The 21,153-nt window shown below is 40.3% G+C and overlaps 1 protein-coding gene across 5 annotated transcripts; it reads right to left on the reverse strand.

The window, feature by feature from the left end:
* Positions 1-681: 681 nt before the first annotated feature.
* On the reverse strand, positions 682-8,696 carry hnf4b (hepatic nuclear factor 4, beta). 5 transcript variants are annotated; one of them, XM_030377648.1, is made up of 10 exons: positions 8,284-8,696; positions 6,625-6,781; positions 5,577-5,698; positions 4,304-4,413; positions 3,536-3,691; positions 3,240-3,327; positions 2,778-2,909; positions 1,784-2,041; positions 1,411-1,524; positions 682-999 (listed from the first exon to the last, which is right to left on the reverse strand). In XM_030377648.1, exons 1-10 carry the CDS (start codon positions 8,387-8,389, stop codon positions 893-895), a joined length of 1,350 nt encoding a protein of 449 aa, XP_030233508.1. In that variant the 5' UTR covers positions 8,390-8,696; the 3' UTR covers positions 682-892. The 5 variants fall into 5 exon arrangements, with proteins under 5 accessions (XP_030233508.1, XP_030233511.1, XP_030233507.1 ...); XM_030377651.1 differs by having other exon boundaries at positions 2,778-2,930; positions 8,371-8,695; XM_030377647.1 differs by having other exon boundaries at positions 2,778-2,930; positions 8,284-8,695.
* Between the last annotated feature and the right edge of the window lie 12,457 nt (positions 8,697-21,153).

Raw genomic sequence — 21,153 nt, forward strand, 5'->3', positions numbered from 1 at the left:
AGATGTATTTATTTCTAATTGATTATAAAAGATTGAAGCAATATCTTCAAAAAATATATGAGTGATACTATTGAGCTAATTGAAAATAGATACATTTTAAAACACAACATCAATTAGTTTTCTACTTTCAGTCCTCGGTTGAGAATTAGGCCTACTTGATTATGCGACTAGGCGCCACAGTGGAACTGCGTTATATACGGGCTTTATGCGCCATCTGCTGGTGATATGCCCGCTTGTTCTGAAACAAAATGTCTTCACATGTTATATAAAATTTAACTTAAATAAGTTAATACAAATGAAATAAAAATAATCAAACACCATTTGGCCATTAAATGGGATATAAATAAAAATGTAAAAAACTGAAAACAATTTATTTAACAGCAAATTATTAAAATGGTGTAACCCAGAGGTGTAGATTACAAGAAGATCCACGCACCTGCTACCTCTCACATTGATTGCCTTCTAAATTGACTGAACGGTTCTTTAACCCGTATGTTTTAAATATAGTTATTTGGTAGACGATGCATTAAGCCCATTTAGAGACGTTTCATTGCATACTTTTTGAACTTTTATCACTAAAATAGGAAAGTTGGTGAGAACAGAAAACCCCCCAAAATATTGTTGCACGTTGTGTAACGTTATAAGATACACAAAATGTATCCATAAGAAAATAACACCATATTAATTGAAATTCGATTTTATTCATTATTATTTGATGTTGATGTGTTATTTTAATGATAAAAACATCATGAGGTTCTCCAACAGTGCTAAAGTAAGGACACGTATGGCACTTTGAGTGGATGTCTTTTGTGAGTTGTGAATGCTAATGCATGTCTCTCGGGGTTCACTTCAACGACCGAGCCTACAGCTCCGCTTTTGGTTGCTTGAGGGACTACCTAAAGGCAGGTATGACGGGTGACATGTCTTGGGAAGCTAGTGTGCCGTGTCTGTATTCCTCGGTGCCAGTCTGTGTGGGCAACAGAGAGGCCTCTTGGAGATCTGTTGAAGATCGAGACAGACAAAACGGTATCACCACCAGCGTTTTAACAGATATGGGGCCGCCTACCTATCAACGAAACGTAAAATGCTGCATTAAGAAAAAACATAAGAGACTATCATATGAATGCACTGTTATATGTGGACTATTGTGGTATTTCCGGATTTCTTTAGATCATCTATTTTAGAATAGGTCAAGATGAAATGAAGCGACAGTGTACAATGGGTTTAGTAAATTCCTATGTGTTGCATAGCATTAGCTAAGAAAAAAAATGCTTACTTCAATATTGAATCTTCACCATGGTGCTGATGTTTTATATAATTCACTACAGACTAGTAGACAATCATACAATCACACAGGACGGTTTCATCCCTTCTTTTTTCGAAGAAGATATGCGATTATTTACTCCTTACATGAGGGTCTTGGAAGTATGACTGAGGTTAAGTGGCTCGGCAAAGATCTGTGTCCATACAAGTGGTCTGGGGTCAAGTTGCTGTCAGAAGGCATTGGCATAGATGGGAAAGACCCTGGGGAAAGTCAGAGTGTACAAGTCATTTTGGTTACTCGTTTACTCTCTTTCCACACTTCAATCAGGTCACGCTCTGGTGAAGATTTATAAATATCATATCTGATAGTTAAAGGCCTAAAGGCAGCATAACACCACAGTCCCTTTATGTTTAAATACACTTGTACACCATGTATAAAATCAAAAATCTCTTGTGTTTCAGAGTCACGCTTATTTGGCATTGGCACGAGCCAAATACACATTGAGTACTCAGTACTGACCCAGGCTGGATCCCTGCTGGGCTGTGGCTCTCTCCCCCAGAAGCATCTCCAGCAGCAGACTGTCCACACTGGCCTCCCCAAGAAGTCTGGCCAGGTGGAGGTCCTCCACCATCTGCCAGGCTACACTCTGCAGTGCAGGCAATGTCAGCAGAAGCTCCCCAAAGCGCCCCCTCTGCCCGCTAGTCACCTCCTCCAGCAACACGTGTGCCTGGAAACGCAGATGGCGGACTGTCTGAGGGCACCCCAAACCCAGGCAGTCTGTCAGAAGAAAAAAACAGGTTAGAAGAAGAAAGACTTTTAGAATGCTAGTGCTTTGGCTCTTCCTGATTGACTTCCAGCTAACAATGGATGTCTCAGGATATCTGAAATCGTGATGCTCAAAACTTTGTGAGATTTTTCCAGACCTACTTTAAGCTGCAAGTTTATGTTTGAGCTAGACCTACCAAAATAGCCTGAACGGAAGCAAGCCAATGTGTCCGGTCTTTATTGGAATTTTTTTGAGTTAACGTATGCAAATCTTTGCGACACTGAATGCAAAATTAATAAATAGAATAGGGCTACTGTAACCTTCAGTTGTCTCTCCTACATCATCTGTACTGGCCTTCCAACCTCCCATCATCAAACCCGAAAAATAAACGACCTACCTTGTGTTTATCCTTATTGCCTTTTCATGTCTAACTACAGCAGGCACATGCACAATGCATACTTCAACATTGACGTTGAATTAAATCCAATGTTTTATCATTATATAAAGTCAGTTTAGCTGTTCAATTTCTCAAATCCATTTGATCTGGTTGTATAAGCAAATTGCTAGGCTCAAAGGACATGCAGGAGTTTATCTTCCAGAAAAACCATAACAGCCCAACATTAATATGTTCTCATCTACCATTGTGAAACCAGGTCGTCTGGACTGACTGGAAGAATGAGGCTAAATGTTCCTGGCAAAATCCGTGTTTGTGTCTGCAAAGCACAGATGAGGTGTTGAGGGACTGACCTGGAGCGAAGAAGACAATGGTCCTGAGGCAGGTAAATTCTTTGTCAGTGATGTCGAGCTCTCTCAGAGGTTTAACCAGCTCCTTGTGAATACGGAAAGCCACTCTGGACACCTCCATCTCAGCACCTTGTACTGGAATAACAAAGTCATTTCCTGCACAAGAAAAAATATGTTTAGGTAAAACTACAGATAACTTTCATTTGTCTGCATGAATTGGTCATTTGTGCTACGATATTAGTCAGACTACATTAAGGCCTAGCAGAATTTAAGAGATATACATATGTTTTTCTCCTGAAACCCTGATGAAATGTAATTGGCTAAACTACTGCGATTGGATGGGAGAGGGATATTTTTTTTCCCATAAATTGAAAGAAACCTTATCAAAAACCTAAGAATATTTCATTTCCAGGATTGAGCTTTTTCCACTGAATTAAATTGTTAAGGGTAAAAGGCACATCTAACCCAAAAGAATGAGGTCATTGTAAGGTAAGGAGCGCCTTGCCACTCCGAGGATAAGATGTTCTGCAGAGTGGGCTCGTAACAGGGCTACCTGCACAAACACAGAGACACAGTTAGTTCACGTTTAGCTCAGAAGGGTAGTCATGCAAAGGCAGACAGGTAGTCATGCAAAACGTCGCCCACCACTGAAAAATGTACACAAGTAGGTCAACCAAGGTAAATACACATGACTTTTGTCTTATAGTTTGTACACCATGTGTAAATTCGTAAGCTGTGATTTGGGCCGTTGGCATCCCTACCCTGTCATCTATTGGCAGACAGCAAAATTCAGGGATGCGCTTTGCCCATTCCACCAGCAGAAGGAGTTGCTGCTTCATGGAGTCAAACACGTCACCGACGCAGGCTATCTTCTTGGTGCTGATGTCATAACTCTCTGGCGAGAGCAGGGTTAGGAACTAAGGGTGGCAAATCATAATGGAGGATTTTGTGTTTGTGTGAGTGTGTGTGTGTGTGTGATGAAGAAGGAATGGGAATCATGTTGCATCAGTAGGTGTGGAAAGCCCTTGCGGTACGAGTCTTACAAAGTAGTATGGTGGCCTTGGCTCATCACTAACATCAGGATATAATATAAGTAATCCAAGATGGAAAATCCTCCTGCTTCATTAAGTGGTCTGTTTGTCAATCATCCAATTCATTTTTGTTCATTCTTTCCACAAGAAACAGAGTGCTATCTGGTTGTTATTATGCATTTGAAGGTAATTGGACGTTGGCACACAATCCCAGACCTATAGCACTGCAATTAAATAGTCTATGATTAGATGGGGTCCCTGGGCAATTTGGTAGTTTCTAAGGAGTAACTGAATCTAGCCTACAGCTCGGATCTCCAGGGAGGTGAATAAATGCCTATTGAATGTGCATTATTTTATCCCTACCATTGCTGTCCTCTTTCTGCTTGTTTTATAATGAAAAAGACCAGGTTGTGTGGGGAAATGTAATAATTGAGTTGATTTCTGGTGTGTTGTATCAGTAAGTAAGCAGAGTGTAAGAGAGGTGTACCGTCTAGTTACCTGATGCACACAGGCCTCTGCCTGAAGCAGAACATTGATGGACAGAGTGCCCACTGCTACCTGACCCTCGGCTCTATGGCTACTGATGCGGTCGCGTTCATTCTGCACGGCTGAGGAGCAAAAAAAGGATTTAGTAACCATACCAACAACCTCAAATGAACTGAAATCTGTCGTCTAACAACACTGTTGCCTTTAATTCCTCCTAGTCACTAACTGTGTGAGAATCATGCTGGACAGAAAAGGCATTCACATGTTGCCAACCTCTTAACGAGTGGTTATTAGGAGGGCAACCAGATGGGCTCGGCCTAGTTCCAATAGGCCTCACCAAGGTTGACAACAAGACCCCTGCCTCCAAGCAATCAGTCATCAGAGCTACCTGCTCGGCAACCAATCTGCCTATCAGGGGCCTATTCATGGTGCTGGCGTATGAGATAGAGACCTGCCTGGCCTACCATAATGACATAGCTCTATGTTACAGTGTCACAGATGATTCTTCTACGGACCATCAGTTAAGAGATGGATTGGAGTCATCTGAGCCATCTGAAAGACTAGCCTCTTCCTACTTTTTCAGCACCCTGTATGCCTTTATCTTGACAATAAAATAGTGTTTCTCCTTTAGATAAATAATATTATACACATCAATCATACATACAATCATTTTACATGCTGATATTTCTGTAGCACTATAAAACCTATGTAATGGCATTAAATGTGCAAAAGATTAATACTTTTTCGAAATGGTGGGCAGTGGGAGATGGTATATTTCCCTTGTTTAACAAAGTTATACTTCAAGAAAAGTGATTGAAATGTTTAGATCAGTAGTATGTTGACATTTCACTGGTGCCGAAAAGCGTAGGTCATTGTTCTTTAAACACTCACCTATAGTACCCTTTGAACAAATTTTTCTATTGAAGGGATGTATCATAACTTTGTTTCATGTACCATACTCCTGTATTGGGATATGGAGAATGAAATCTCTGCACTGAAGCTACCGAGCAAATATTTGGCCGTACAAAGGCATGTTAATTATTCATGAGAGGAGCCCAGTCATGGCCCCTCGAATCCCCATCTCTTTCCTCGACTTATCTATGGCAGCTAATGGCGCGCACACACACACACACACACACACACACGAACACACGAACACACACACACACACACCATTATTGACCTTGGCATGCACTTTAGGTAGAAACTGCAGCTGTATGCTCATGCTTTTAACCGTATGTTGATACCCTATTAGAATGGATGTATGTAACTTTGGCAAGCATACCTTTTGTAAGGGTTATGGTTCTCTCACCTTCCTTTCTCATCCCAGCTCTGAAACATTTGCGCAACCTGCAGGAGCGGCATTGGTTTCTTTTGTCTTTGTCCACAATGCATTGCCTGCTAAACCTGAGAAGGAAAGGTAGAGACGATGAGAAACTGCACTCTCGGGCAAAGAAAAGGCTTTTGATTTGTCCTTTCGGGGGCCGACGGAGACTTTCTGAGAAGTTGCCGTGTTGTTTGAAAGAAGTCGGCTAGGCTGTTGTTGACAATGGACATGCCGCGGCAGACAACCACTCAGACAGAGGTGTACACTTTTCACTGTCACATACGATACGTCAATCCCCCTCCAAGGGAAGAAGGCCCTCCGCCGCTATATCTCACCATTGATTTTCAGTCCATTGTTATTGAAGATAGGTTATTGCATTCATGCCTGGACAGAGTCCGGTATCTATGCCAGTCAACATGTTTTTTTATCTTCCTCAAACAGGATACATCTCACTCTACAAAGGATTCAATTACTCCCATGGAAGGCATAAATCATTGTATATTACTTGATTTCTTTGTGACACTAATTCCAATGCTTGATTTGCAAAGCAGTGAGAGTAATGCGTGTCAAGGAAAAATTATTAGGTCTAATACATGCTTATGAAGGTACGTTCAGCTAAGCCTTCTGTAGTGTAGAGAGGATGTGTGTTTCTATCCAAAAACGTATTTCAAGGGAGGTTATGCTAACATGACCATTGGAGTGGAACAAGAGTGAATCTGAGCAATGAGTGAGGGTCAACATGCTGATGAGGGGCCTTGGAGCCCTCTTGGCCATGTGTAGGGAAGTATGATATGATCACATGTGCTGCTTACGTGCATGTGATCATTAGGTAGCGTTACATAGGAGATGACTCTGCAGAACGCGCTGTAAAATGTATGAAGATGTAAATGTGCAGCCCCCCTCTAATGTAATTCCTCCATGATCAATCAATCCATATACATTTTTTAAACACAGTAGCACCACTCCTATCGTGGTTTACTATGTGTTGTCTTTTGATGGTTCTCACCTGCAAGTGTAGCTCTGATTTTTGCGGATACTCCTCCTGAAGAAACCCTTGCAGCCGTCACAGCTGGACGCGCCATAGTGTTTGCCGGTGGCCCGGTCTGCACATATGGAGCACAGGATGGCACTGCTATCAGCAGATGCTGCCCCCTCTGTTGCCTCTGTTAATTAAAACATAATGGATGTCAGTTCCTCTAGGGCTTTGCAGCACAGTGCTCTATGTACACTCTCTTTGCGCGGGGGGGGGGCATGATTAACTGATTGGTTGTAGGTCTTTCCATTTTTGTCCTGACAAATCAGTGGGATTTCCCGTTGGTTGAAACAGAACTATTTGTATGGCCGCATGTTTCCATGTGTTGATGGACTCATGGATGTAATGCTTTGATTTAATTGACAATTGGTAACTTGCATTCAGAGTGCAGATATGTGCAGTGTTAAATTAGTTAAATTAGTTAGGCAACTAGTTAGCATCAGGCCAGATCAGCACCAGTGATAGCAGGGAAAAGAGGGCTGGTAAATATGTCATTGTTATGTGGAGCTGCCCAAAGCTTAGGCATCTGGGGAGAGCTGCTACTTATTACCACAGAGAAAGGGGAAACTCCACTTTTAATTAAAACTGATGTACAGCAATTGGCAGGCCAAAGTCCACACGCTTTTCTACTATAAGGAGCAATGCTTCCATTTCGTTCTGTGTTTCCCTCGGTTGTATTCCTTCAGTATTTGATTACTGCAGCATTGTCTGTGCTAAAATTGCTGTTCATCAAATACACTCTATCTTGATTTTGTTTCTTTGCTTGTATCCCTGGACACTGGCCCGAAGCAGTATTGTTTGTAAATCACATGCTTAGTTTCTGTAGGCAGAGCAGCCAGGGATTACATTTTAACAATGGGAAGGCTTTCAATGGTCAAAGATCAGTTAGATTGAATTAAGAGATTAGAGTACATATGCCTTCCGCTTAGCTGCATTTGTAGAGTATTCTGCTGGTTGAGCATCCCTATTTAATGTTCAAAAGAGAAGGACTGATTCAGCACAGCAGAATGCAAATGATGATTTACTAGATTAGGTGGAAAAAAATCGAACGACCATGTATACCAACAAGCCTTGTATGTTCATGTCTTTCATCATGTAATCTTCGCGGATAGTGTACCTGTTTTATTGAATGAGGTCCTCCTAACACATTTTTCTTTGCAATGGTCTTTGAAGCAATAGCAAATAAGAAACCGAAACGAAACATATACCAGATCATTAAAATTACAGACCAGGATCTAACGTTTACAGTTATGTGGCCTGTACATTGCGACGTCACATTAAATTGACTCCATTTTGGAAGCAAAGTCATCAGGTGGGTTTTATGCGGAGACATCTTTTGAAACGGCTACAGTGTCTCTCATACAAACGTGGCAAAACTACGTTTTTATTAGACTGGGTACGGCATATTTACATTGATTGAGGATTTTGTAGTACTTCAACTCTCTTGAATCCTTTTAATATGGCGAAGTACAACAAAATATCCCATGATGCATACAGATGTGCCAGCCCCATATTATCATATAATTGTATTATGATAATAGTATTATCACAGTATTATCATATAATTGTTTTGTTTTACACTTAAACATCTGCTGACACATTGCAGTAGATGAGTTCAACACATAATCATACCTGTTATATTTACATGCACAGGTAATTCCCTTGTGTTGTCAAATCCCACCATGGCCAAGGACTGGGTGAAGGCAGCGCTATACTCACTGCAGTCCAGGTTTAGCATAGTCCCGTTCAACCTTATGGCTCTAAGGCACACTCACACTCTTCTACTACGTCAGCCCGAATCACAACCTCACAGACAATGTGACACCCCCTGCCCTTCTTGTTTTTGTAGTGTCCTCTCGGTCTGGTCAGAGCATGATAACATCTGCTATACTGACCCCATCATCTGTGTGACAATGCCTTGTGGTGGCTTGATTAGGGTCCTGCTGGAGTCGTCAACAAGGAGCTGTTTGGTGTGCTTAACCTTAAGAATGAAACTTTGAAGAAGCAAGAGGGTAACTTTGATTGGGTGCCTGGTGTCTGCTGACGGGTACCTTAATAAAAGGGAGGGTTCAGAGACATTTCAACATGAGTCGTCCCACGCCAAACACAAACAGAATAAAGCCAAACAGGTATGACGTGCGTTGAAATTTCCACATCGCATGAACATCTTGGTTATCCAATGTTAAAAAAGTTCTGTCATCTATTTAAGGCATAGTTGTGACAAATCATCAAACACAGATTATATGAAAATACCATGCTGATTGTACTTATTTGTTGATTTCAATAGTTTTCAGAAACATTTTACTTCCTTAACTAGGAAAGGCTTCTCATCTATTTTCACCTTTGTCCTCAGCCATCGATTGTTTCTTGCTATTGATTAGTAGGTCTGATAGTGCATGTTTGCAAATAGACCTTGCCCCTTTGATACAGATAACGCAAACCTGCAAGATAGATTTTGTCTATCAAACAAATGCCTTACTGCCATTGAACTGAATTAAATTACAATTTACACTCAACAAGCATTACTTAAAAAATATTATTATGTATACCAAACAAAGTATTGAGATATATATGAGAAATTATCACATAATATCTGAAAAGGTGGATTTTAGACTACATTGTCCCATTTAAGCTTCTCTTAAATTATTTCAGTAGTTTTATTTAATACACGCAAATATTTTCCTTGCCTGCTGTGATCATTCTTATACTTTTTGAAAAATGAAAAATGAAAAGAATTAAGAACTCATACAAGAAAGGGCAATTTAGGCAAGTCAGCCTAAAACGCAGATATAAATGTGAATGTCTTCATCGCGATTTTATCTATACATTTTTTGTACAAATTAGAACAAATTATATGTCAGACCACACATGAGTTTTTTTTCCAGTACTGATATCCATCATACTTTAGTGTAATGGGATTTCCTGGTTGAGTGACACTCCTTCCCTGAATGTCATGCCGGGTTTGGGGTCAGACCTCGTCAGGCCCTGCCTCCTACACTCCAACACTGTACAGGTGATTGATGGATGGAAGTGGCGGTGGCAAGACTGCAGCCTGGACTTCCCTGCTCACCCAGTCTCACCACAGCAGCTTTACAGGATTCAATATAGTATTCAACATTTCTTGCATGGAATTAATTTGCTTTGCAGTATGCAAAACAAGTGCTTTATTAGTAAATATTTAGCAAAATCGAATGTGTTTGCTTTCATGCCAAACGTTTGGGAGATTTTTCCTGAATATGTGACTTTAGGTTATTAAATGTTTGTGAATAATGCAGTATTGCATTGATGACTGGCTAGGATGTACTTGGCCCACTAGGGGGCGACAATGTACAACCTTTAAGTTTACAAAGAGTGGATGACCATAGTCATTTGTGCTCATCTTTCCTGGACATAATGAAACCTAATCTTTTTAATAGAAGCTCATAATTTTTGGTTCTCCTTTCATGAAATTGGGAACAGAATTTAGTAGAATCACTTTTGATCTAGATAGGAATGGCATAGGTTTGTGTGCATCATACTGGGCTTGCAGATAGAACAGGAGAGTAGAGCTAAGCTTCCGATGCCTGCCCGTTGCACGATATACGACGTCCAGTTAGTGGAAAAATTAAGGATCGTCTGCAGGTTTGACACAGTATCTGCATTACACATCTGCACATATTTGGTGTAAACTAGATAAGACTTCACATGCATCAACTCTGCAAAAAAGCAAATGAATGGTGGAGGGCACACTGAAAATTAAGTTACTATTATCTGTGAATAGAATTTCGGCTAAATTTTGGCTTGAATATGATAACTTTAATGCTATTCAAAAACACTACCTTGAACACTGTTTGTGTTTGGATCCATCATTAAATGATACAGCAATATCAATAATAAATGCAACATACAGGATTCGATAGATGTTTGAAGGTATCACCAAGACTGCACTCGCATTTGGTAAATTCATGATCGCTGTATAGACTCGGTCATTCATGAATTCTGAACCAGTCAGTTCTCTAGTCAGTCTGAGTCAGTCAGTTATCTAGGCAGGGTTAACCAGTTAGTTCTCTAGTCAGTGTGAACCAGTTAGTTCTCTAGTCAGTGTGAACCAGTTAGTTCTCTAGTCAGTGTTAACCAGTCAGTTCTCTAGTCAGTGTGAACCAGTCAGTTCTCTAGTCGGTGTGAACCAGTCAGTTCTCTAGTCGGTGTGAACCAGTCAGTTCTCTAGTCGGTGTGAACCAGTCAGTTCTCTAGTCGGTGTGAGCAAGTCAGTTCTCTAGTCATTTATTGCACCTAGTGAGAAGCGCTACCCTCAGCCGTCTTCTCTTTGACCCTCTGCTTCTCCTGTCTTTCCCTCTGTCTTCCTGTCTATCTCACTGTCTTCCTGTCAGTCACTGTGCTGGGAGAAACACCAAGGTGGACCATCCCGTTAATAATTAATACCATTTCACAAAAACAATCGTAAGAACCCTCATATTATCAGGAAGATGGCAATATAGAATGATGTATGCTGGTGAATATAATTTAAAAGACATTCAGAAATTCATCACATAGCTCTGAAAGGCGCTCTCTGATCCAAACATTCAAAATGAGGCTTGACGCGCACATCATCCAACCCCATCATCCGAGCACTCCTAATGTAGAAAGTGAAAACAGTGAAGACGAGAAAGAAATGAATGAAACATCATTGAGCCCCTCCCCCCCTTCCTCTTCCAAAAACTGGGCTATGGCTTAAACAAAGCAGCAAAAAGTGGTTATAAAAGCATGGTACGCGTATGATTTAGTGAGGCGATAAAGAATGGAAAGGTGGCCATCCATCATGGAAGCAAGCTCACTGGGAGAGACGCTGTCCCAGGCTGCACCGGGTGTGGCAGGCTTTTGTAGACGGCCTCCAAGAGGGCCTACAATTGACCCCAGAACCAGCGTGGTCCGATGTGCATTCCAGATGGACCTAGGTGGAAACATGTCTGCACCCATGAATGGGCGGAGAAAACGCTGGGTCTTCAACTCTGCAAAAGGGCATCTGTGCTTTCAAGAAGCACATGTTGGAAACTACACAACCCCCCCACCCTCCCCTCGTGAAAAAATTGAACAGAGCAATGAGCCAAATCAAAACATTGCAAAGAAGCCTTGAAGACCGAGGGGTGCAATGGAAACATGAGCAGCAAACCCCGACCGAGGGACCACATTTTGTGTCTGGTCTCCAATTTGGTTTTCATGAGATTGCATTCAACAACAACAACATAAAGCATCACCTAGAAAGCAGAGTTAATATAGAACGTAAAGCATCAGCTTAGCTGCCAATTGAGAAGAGGAAGAACAATAGTAAAATGAAGCAAATGTAGGTCATTCACTAGTCTCAACACAAATATAAACCATACAAAAGTATATTTCCTTTGCATGCAGAATTTGTTTTTTAATGTGCTAGAGGTACATATTCTACATATATTAACATCTAATATCCAGTTACAATTTTTGCCAATCTTGAAAACGAGAAGAGGCAATTCTTCTTGGTTGCCGTAGAAGTACAGCAAAAACGTGATGATGAACATGATTGAAATTGTCGACTTTTGAAAATAGAAGTGTTGGAACAGAATCACAATTGTTTACAAAATGACACCATCTCACTCATTACAACCTGGTTAACTTGGTTATCCATCTCAGCTAACATATTTTTGCAAACATATCAAAACCTCACATAGAAACTAGCATATCTTAATACACACATATCTTAGCTCACAGCCCGATGAGTGAAGCTGACATGTGAAGCTTTTGATGCCCATATGTAAATTTGATAGACGCTGTTGTTGCCACTGACAGAGTACGTTTCGTTTTGCTTTGAGTGTCCACCAGGTCTTATAAAGTTCAGGGCACTGCATGTGGGTGGAAGCCTCACACACAAGCTCAGGGTGGATTCACGCACAGATCCCCCTCTGCTGTACCTCTTACGCCTGTCAAAATTGATAAAATATGTCTTTCCGCAGCCTCCTGAAGAGGCTTTCATATGCCATTCATCTGTTTTAACTATTTATTTTGTTATATCAACAAGAAACCCAATATCCTATTCACACATAGGGATCTTTGTAACCGCTTTACTTATTTTTTCATCATGTGTTCGAAATTGCATTCAAAGCGTTTGACACCCATACTGCAACTAATGTTGGGAATGTGGTTTGTGCATTTCATATGCTTTGAACATGGTTTCCTTTTAAAACTATACAGAAACTCTGAGTAACTTGTTTCTAGAAATGATTGCTAATAAAAACACTTAATTCAATTAATAATGGTATTAATAATAATAATTAAAATAAGGCTGTCCCTGTCAAAACATTCTTTTGAATTAATACCACTTATTCCCAAACTTGCACTTAATGCTTCCCATTAGTCATGTCCGAGCGATTACAGACAGCTCCAATGAAAGTCAAGGATCAAATGTGAAACACAGATGTGTGGACAATTTAGCCTGTTTCATTGCCATTAGAGTCGTTCTAGTATTATGGAAAATAGAATAAATAGAATAGATTGAATAGACATGCATTCCTAACTCAATTTGAAGTGTCATTTTTTTTAACTAAATGGCTGCCTCACACTCTTCGATAGTTCAGGGTTTGAAACGATGAAGGAATTAACTTTTATTATTTAATCAACAAACTTTTTTCTTTTCATCACCACGATTCAAATGCTGTCATAATACTGAGCAATTTGCTTAGGGTTGTCAAATGCATGCTAGATAAGTGTGCTATTCAATACTTTCATTCCAATACAGTCCAACACAGTGAAGCACTTTCTATGCAGGCCTCTTTCAGACCTGCTATCAGGTTCAACAGTTTTGTGGCCGATCTATGTGCGTTGTGAATTCTATGTGAACCTGAGAGTTATTATCCCTGCTATGCAGGATTCTTCTCCACATGTCTTAGGACAGAGATGAGGGCAAGCAGACCTGCAACCCGCCTCCCATTTCCTCATTTGCCTGTAACCTCATCTGAAGCACTGCATCCACGCATGCGGAACTTGGCAAAAGATCAGTGAACTTGAAAATGGTGCCCTTACTTTAATTAGGTGAGACATGTACTGACTGATACTTAAAGTATGTCTTAAATTATGTACCCTGCATTTGACCTTTTCAAGTACACTTTAGTTTTTTTTTTTTCTAAATGGTTAAGATTGAGTCCTGCTGAGATGCATAAAATAGTCAAAGTCAGCAGCGTGATTTAGCATTTAAAATGCAGTTGGGGGAAATCATTCAGCATATTCAGCAGCTGGGCTAAAACACGCAGGCTAAAACACGCGGCCCTTCCGGATGCTCTCTTTTTGATGAGGGGAAAGAGGAAGAGGTGAAGGCTTTGAAATGATTACCTGGCCCAGGAGTGAAGCATGATCAGGTATCAGTATTGAGTTAGCTTATCAGCCAACAGTGCCATTATTAGTTTGTTTCTAATAAGATGTCCCATATATGAAGGCATTGACTTTTTCTCTAGCAACTCTCATTTCCTATGCCTTCGTTGGATTAGCACACCTTCAGTTATCCGTTTGAGGTATTATTAACAATGAATCCAAATAGTTACCCAGAGTTTTTTCTTCCTTAGCTTTCTTAAGACTTTGGCATATTTATTGAGCATTACTGTACAAGCAAGCTGTGCAGTATTGTTTCCAGACGGCACACATTGTTTTCATGGAAGCTGCGGGAGCTCAAGGTATGCAGCCATGAAAGCTGTGACCTCGCTGAAGGCTAAGTGGCATGGAGCAAAGGGGCTTTCTGACACCTACTCACTATTAATAATGAACCCTGGCTGCAAACCTGACAACTGTTTGCTGTACTGCTTTTCCTTAATGTTTGTGTGACGCAACCCTGAGGCACCCAATCAGGCCATATGGGAGGTCCTAACTTATGAGGCAACGGTCAAGCACCCACCCACCCACGCACACGCGTCCGAGAAAGGGATTGCAGGATTGAATCCACTGTGACAACTCAGGCGTAAGGACATACAAAGTTAATGGATGTATAGCTTCAGATTACCCTGTTCTATTTTATCTCTAAAGGTGTCATTTTAATTATACTATCATCACAGAGGGTTTTAAGCCTTTTGTACGTTTGCCCTTGTTTTTCATGACCTTCTTTTTCTGTTGGTATGGTTCAATACCGCTCTAAGAAAGAGCATAGCAATTACTGCAGTACTCTTTCCAGGTTAAGGGCTGGAACTAATTTCTTCTCAATCTTTTTTTTTTTCTTTCTGATTTTTTAAAGGAAATAGCACTAGAGTATCATTGAGAATAGTGATGTGGAAAAATAGGCCCTATGAAGTCCAGAAAGCACAAGTGAAATCACTGACTCTGGGGACCCACTTATGACTAAGATGTGGTGTGTTTTTACTTTGGTGGGAGGGGGGGGGGGGGGGGGGGGGGGGGATGTGAAATAAATAAAGGAAAGGAAAATGGCTTCTCTCTGGGCTGTACCCTTGGTCCCTTGCTCTTTGTTAAAACCATATCTCCGCTGCTCCATTGCCCCCAGCTACATTAAATCCCATTAAATTCACCTTCATTAAAGCAGTCCTCCCTGCGCCTTGCAGCAGCCCTTGTGTAGGGCCTCTCAAGGACAGAGCGGTAATGAGGGTGGACTGGATTTGACCTTGAGTACAGGTTTTCATTTCCAAATCAATAACTTATGCTTCAAAACTGCGGCAAGATCCAGGCTATAAATTTCAAGCATTAATTGTGTGGATTATGTTTCTGCCGTAGTGAGAAGGCATTTAGGTGCAGAGTAGCGTTTGTATTTATCACGGATACTTTTCTTCTTTCTTCCTGTTTTCCTCAAGCACGAGGAATTGACGGTCCAGAAACAGTCCTTGTGCATGTGATGCAAAGCTTGAGACAGCAGTGATGGATTGTATTTCAAAGAGTCATCATGCCGCATGTAAACAATTAAGCCACTGCTTGCGGCACCTTTCTCCATTCCAACCAAGCCACGGACAGCTGCCTGGGAATGGTCCTTCTGGAGATTGCAGTACACTGTCGTCATTCACGCCACAGAGGCAGTAGACCTCTCCAAATAAGTCACCTGCTGTCAGTGTCAGTAGATCTACTTGAATTATACATGAAGAAAAACAACAACATCAATGACAGGCGGACGGCAGGGAAAAAAGAGAATGCCTGAGATATGGATGAGAGGGAGCTTCAGCTGCCCTATCTCTACCTCTATTTAGTGGTGCTATTTTAACAGGCTCCATCCATGACATGGTGTCATGTGATCTCATGGAAAATATAAATTTGTCCTGGGGTGATAATTTCTGCCCGACATGTTCATAATATAAAATATTGGTCATGGAGTGGGGGGGGGGATAGAGGCTGGGGTGATCACTGGAGCCTAATTTTTTAATCAACTTCTCTTTTAAATGAGACTTTATTAAATTACACAGCTAACACACTGGGAGTAGAGCACATGAAAAGGATGGCCCAGTGCAAAAAAACGCTTTGTGGGATAATTAAATAAAATTAATAAAAATCCTCTGCTTTCATAGGTTCAAAAGCAAAGTAGGAAGGAGGGAAACCCAGCGGCCATTTTCATGCTCCGCTCAAGTTTCATTGTGTCTCATTAGGGTCTTGTGAAATTCTCCATGCTGGATTACATAGAAAGGGAATGGACTGCAGGTTGGCAGGACTCTGCTATGTCTCAAATAGGACGTAAGGCTATATTTAATCGTTCTGGGCTGTAGTACGGAATGCACTACAATCCATGGAGGACTTGGCCTAATACTCAAATATATCCAGAGAGGAAGAACTTACAACTATAGTGGTCTTGTTAGGAACAGAAATAGCTTATACTACACCATTTGGTTCTTCCTTAAGCATTTAATGCTGCACACAGAACTGGTTGAGGACGTTAACAATGACGAATTGGTAACACTTGACAATGACTTGTAACATTAATTCACCCTTTATTCATTCAATCATTAGTTAATGCACTAATAAGCATTAAACAACAGCTAATTAACAGTTTCCTAAAGGTGAAGTACTAATTTACTAATGGTTATCTCTCAAGTTAATATAATCAAATGTTAAAATGAAGGAATCAAGACAACTCCCCATCTGATACTCACTGTTTCTTTATGCCAAAAACGTAGCGTTAACTAGGTGGTAACCTTACTATTGTGGGATTGTGTGGCCAAAAAGTGGTGGCGCCGATGGTAAAATAAATGGAAGTTGTGGCAGGGCAAAAATTAACTATACTTTTTACAAAACAAATATATCCAAAAACATTGTCATAATTGAATTAGAGTAGGTAAGAAGGAAAGAATTATTAAATATATATTAGTCATCGGTTGTTCGATTAGCGTTGGCTTGTCCCCTTGCTTGGCTTTGAGTTTAAGACGCCGCTTGAATAGGGTTTCTTCTGCGTTTTGGCATTCAATGTCCTCCAAAGACATTTACAAAGAACATGGCAGGCATCCTTTCTAATATCACTCTAGGCTGCCAGGGCCATTAATATGTTCACAAAACAATTTTCTTTTAGTGTGAGTTTGCTGTTAGATGGCTTATGGTTCAACTGCTTGGTGAGATTGGTGAGATACTTTATTCGGTTTCCTGCGGCTTGTTGTATCTCATTAGGACTGCTAAGTGGCACCCATTTCAATACCAAAGTCATTATACTCTGTTCATACACTGCAAAGAAATGTACTGATATACTGTAGTGATTTTCACAGTAAATGCAAGTTACAAGTTACTTACTGTGAATAATTGTACTGTAGATATATTGTATTCCTATTAACAATAAGATTATTCTTACTGTAAATACAAATCATTGTTGAATTGTACCACCATATCATTTAATATAATAGTGGGAATCCTACTGGGATGTGGTTTACCGTAAAATCTAATATTTTACCAAAAAGTATTGCTTTATAGTATTCCTATCATATCATCTATCTATATCAAGATAAAACATATAGATATAGACAAAACATATATAGCAAGAGGAGGAAATACGGCTAATGGATGTTTGACGGACCAGAAGGCCGGGGGAATCGGCTGAGCCTCTTGTCCAGCCGGCTGGGGCAGAGGAACGAAACAGAGAGACGAGGGTCTTTGGTGGAGGTGTGGGTCAGGCTAGCATTGCCGACCCATACCGAGTGAGGGTGTTGCACCAAATCGGACATCAATGCAGAGCAGACGCGGTATATCTGTAGCAATCTGTATATGTATGCAAACTTATTTGTTAAATTATTGAACAGTCAGGCATCATGCACCTTTCCATTGTCTGATATGCAAAATGTTAATGCTCACACAATGCTGGCATCATAGTTTTTGCATGATATGTCCATTGCAGTACAAGTACAGAATAAATCTCTTTTTGTCTTTTGGATTTGAAGTGTTTCGGGTGTTCGATTCACACATCCGTAACTACCGATCAACACAAGACCGCTGAGGTTTCTTCTTCGGTGGTGGAGTGGGGTGACTCAACTCGGATCTTGCTGGTGTCGTGCCAAGGTACTTACCCAATGATAGAAAGTGTACCCCTGGCTGAATAAAAACATTTATTTTTATAGATGAGCCATGTGCTATTTTGCAAAAACTTGGTGATAAAACTACAAGACTACAACGATGAATTCAACAAACCACACGTTGCTATTTTTCGATTACATGGGTGAAATCGATGTAGCTCCACCTTCACTGAATACACGCTCTCACAGACGGGCACACTTCCTATTTGAGTAGGTTCAAAATAGCAACATGAGGATTGTTGAATTCATCGTTTTAGAAGGTAAAACATGGCTCATCTATCAAAATTAATGGTTTTATCCTGCCAGGGGCACCCTTCCTATCAAAGGGTAGGTGGCATGACCGCTGAAAGCCTCGAGTTGAGTTGCTCCACTCCACCACTGAAAAAGGAACCTTAGTAGACACGCGTCATAGGGTATTTACAATGTGTGAATTGCACACCTAAGAAACCTTGAAATTTGTCGAAAAATATAATAAAGAGATTGTCTCAAAACTAGGTAGATGTCTATGCCTGTCACTTGAGCCATAAATGCAGATTAAACAGTTCACAAACCAATATTTTAGTTGCTTTATAAACATGATGCATTTCTCCAAATGGAGACAAAAGTAAACTCTTATTAGTACTGGATAAAAATGATTCTGGGCTCAAGCACTGGAAAATATCGACTCAGATCACCCTACAATCCTGAGTTATAAGCTGACTTTGAGTTGAATAATAATATACATTTTTACATTTTCTCAAGGAGATATTTGGAAGTGTGTAGTAGATACATCCCTCTGAAATATGTTATGGTTGTTTAACAGATAAGTTTGTCCCTTCATCACTTTAGTGAGTAAACCATTTTTTTGTGGAGTGTAAATTAAGTTGACAGCTATGTTTCGTACAAAAATGTTGAATTAATTAGTGGAGAAACTTTCATGAAAGCAGTGTACTAGGATGTGAACCAACCAAATCCTACCGTTGTGAAAGTGTGTGTGTGTGTGTGTGTGTGTGTGTGTGTGTGTGTGTGTGTGTGTGTGTGTGTGTGTGTGTGTGTGTGTGTGTGTGTGTGTGTGTGTGTGTGTGTGTGTGTGTGTGTGTGTGTGTATCTATGCATATATGCACATTATATTGTATATGTATAGATGTAATGTTTGTATGTATGTCTATTATTTAAGTATTTATCCTACATATTGTACTTTTTTAAGGACAAAAAACGAATTACATACTATGAATGACTGTGTTGTCCGGAGAGCTGTTTGCACATTTACAAAATGTACAACATATTTAAGTATTATTAGTTTGCCTTCATTAGTTTGCCACCACAGTGAAGTTGTCTTTGATCTAGGACCAACCTATGGCTAGCTGCTCAACCCAAATGGAAGCATTTGGAGACCACATTGCTGCCACATTAGCTGTTCTTATTGAGTGCCATGCCCAATCAAAATGTCACTTCTTCATCTATTGCTAATCTTTTCCTGATACAATAATAATTTGTCTCTGATTTAAGTATTTTATTTTTTACTATGACAATCTTTATATATGGAAAGTGCATTAACTAAAAAAATATATATAAATAAATAAGTGGGCCTACCTATATCTATCTATATTAGTATTGTAGTAAATATCACTCTTCAATACCCAGGTTTTCATTTCTGAATATAAAGCAAAAATCCTTGCAAGATGTTCAAAATATGTCCAAATGTTAAATACCATGACATTCAGTAGAAAATAGAAAAAATAACATAAATAAAAACAACACTGTTCACATCATCTCAGCTCCTAAACCTGTCCTTTCAGTAACATGATTCTGAATGTCTGTCAGAAATCCATGACAAGACTTCAAAGCAGTCACACAGTAACTGATGTTGCAGCAACTAGCATTATGTTTACACCCACCACACAGACCAGAGTGTACTTTGGTTTGTTCAGTCAGTCTAAACCTCCCAGCTAGGCTCTGAAGTTTCAAACACCTTCCCCGGTATGATGTGCGATTGCAGACACTTTCATGTATCTCAGTCTATCAAAGTTTGCAATGCTCTCATTTTTTTTACCCCCGTTGGCACTGTCCCCTAATTAGATTATACTCAAGGAATATGCAGAGTTCAGAACACCAATTTGGGTCCCAGACAGTATAAAATGTGCTGTTACACTACTGGTATTAAGGGGATGCAGACAAAGTCTTTCAGGCAGAGAGAAGCTAGTTTCTCTTTCGGTGCCTTGTTTTTCTCTCTCTCTCCCTCTCTTTTCAGGGCCCCAAAATGTAGATAAAACACATCTTTTGGTTACACATGACCTAGAAAAAGCAGGGTGCAGAAGGGATGTGAGATTGTGGCTTGAAGGAAGATGTCACCACTTATAGTGTGTTTGCCATCAATGAGGGTTAATTGTGTATGCAGCACTTAGGAGGTGACAATTTGGACTGATCTATCTCTCATTAAGGAATATGTCCTGCCTTAACAAGGCAGGACCAATACTTCTTATTTTGCAGATGATATTGAAGGGAGGGCTGAAGGTTTGGTATTTAAATTACCAATAGGTGTTTTCCAAAAGAGGGATGGATGGAAAAAAAAAATCCATCCTAAAATATTATCTTTCCAGTGAACCATGGTGCTCCCTTAGTAATCACTGTTTTCGTTCAGTCTGTTGCAATTCTATCATTTACTTTGAAACGAGGAGTCTGTATTTGAAGAGACGGGCCAACAAAAGCATTCAAGGGAACAGCTGTGGGTAATTAGAGTGGCCTAGGAATGGCCAGGGATACAAAGTAAACATGGAACTGTGGAAAGCATCCACAGTCAACAACATTAACAAATGTTGGAGAGGGAAGCTACTGAATTTGTGAAGAATGTGCACTGGGAATGGAAAGCATGGAAGCATGAAGGCAGCACATGGTGAAAATTAAACCCATTCAGCCTGTGGCTAAGAGGACTGTTTCTTTTTTTCTTATGATGCTGGACTCTGGGGAGGCAGAATGTCAGAGGACAACTGTAACAGGTAAATGCTTCACATCAAACCAAATAGAACAAACGTTCTGAAAAGGATTTTGA

The sequence above is a fragment of the Gadus morhua genome, chromosome 14, assembly GCF_902167405.1.
Source record: "Gadus morhua chromosome 14, gadMor3.0, whole genome shotgun sequence".
Taxonomy (NCBI): Eukaryota; Metazoa; Chordata; class Actinopteri; order Gadiformes; family Gadidae; genus Gadus; species Gadus morhua.

Excerpts from the sequence above, each read along its gene's own strand:
- hnf4b (XM_030377647.1), bottom strand. The coding sequence starts at position 8,389 with ATGCTAAACCTGGACTGCAGTGAGTATAGCGCTGCCTTCACCCAGTCC. Across the intron at positions 5,699-6,624 it reads AATCAGAGCTACACTTGCAG|GTTTAGCAGGCAATGCATTG; the intron begins GTGAGAACCATC and ends TTTCCTTCTCAG. Across the intron at positions 1,525-1,783 it reads CCAGCAGGGATCCAGCCTGG|GGTCTTTCCCATCTATGCCA; the intron begins GTCAGTACTGAG and ends GACTTTCCCCAG.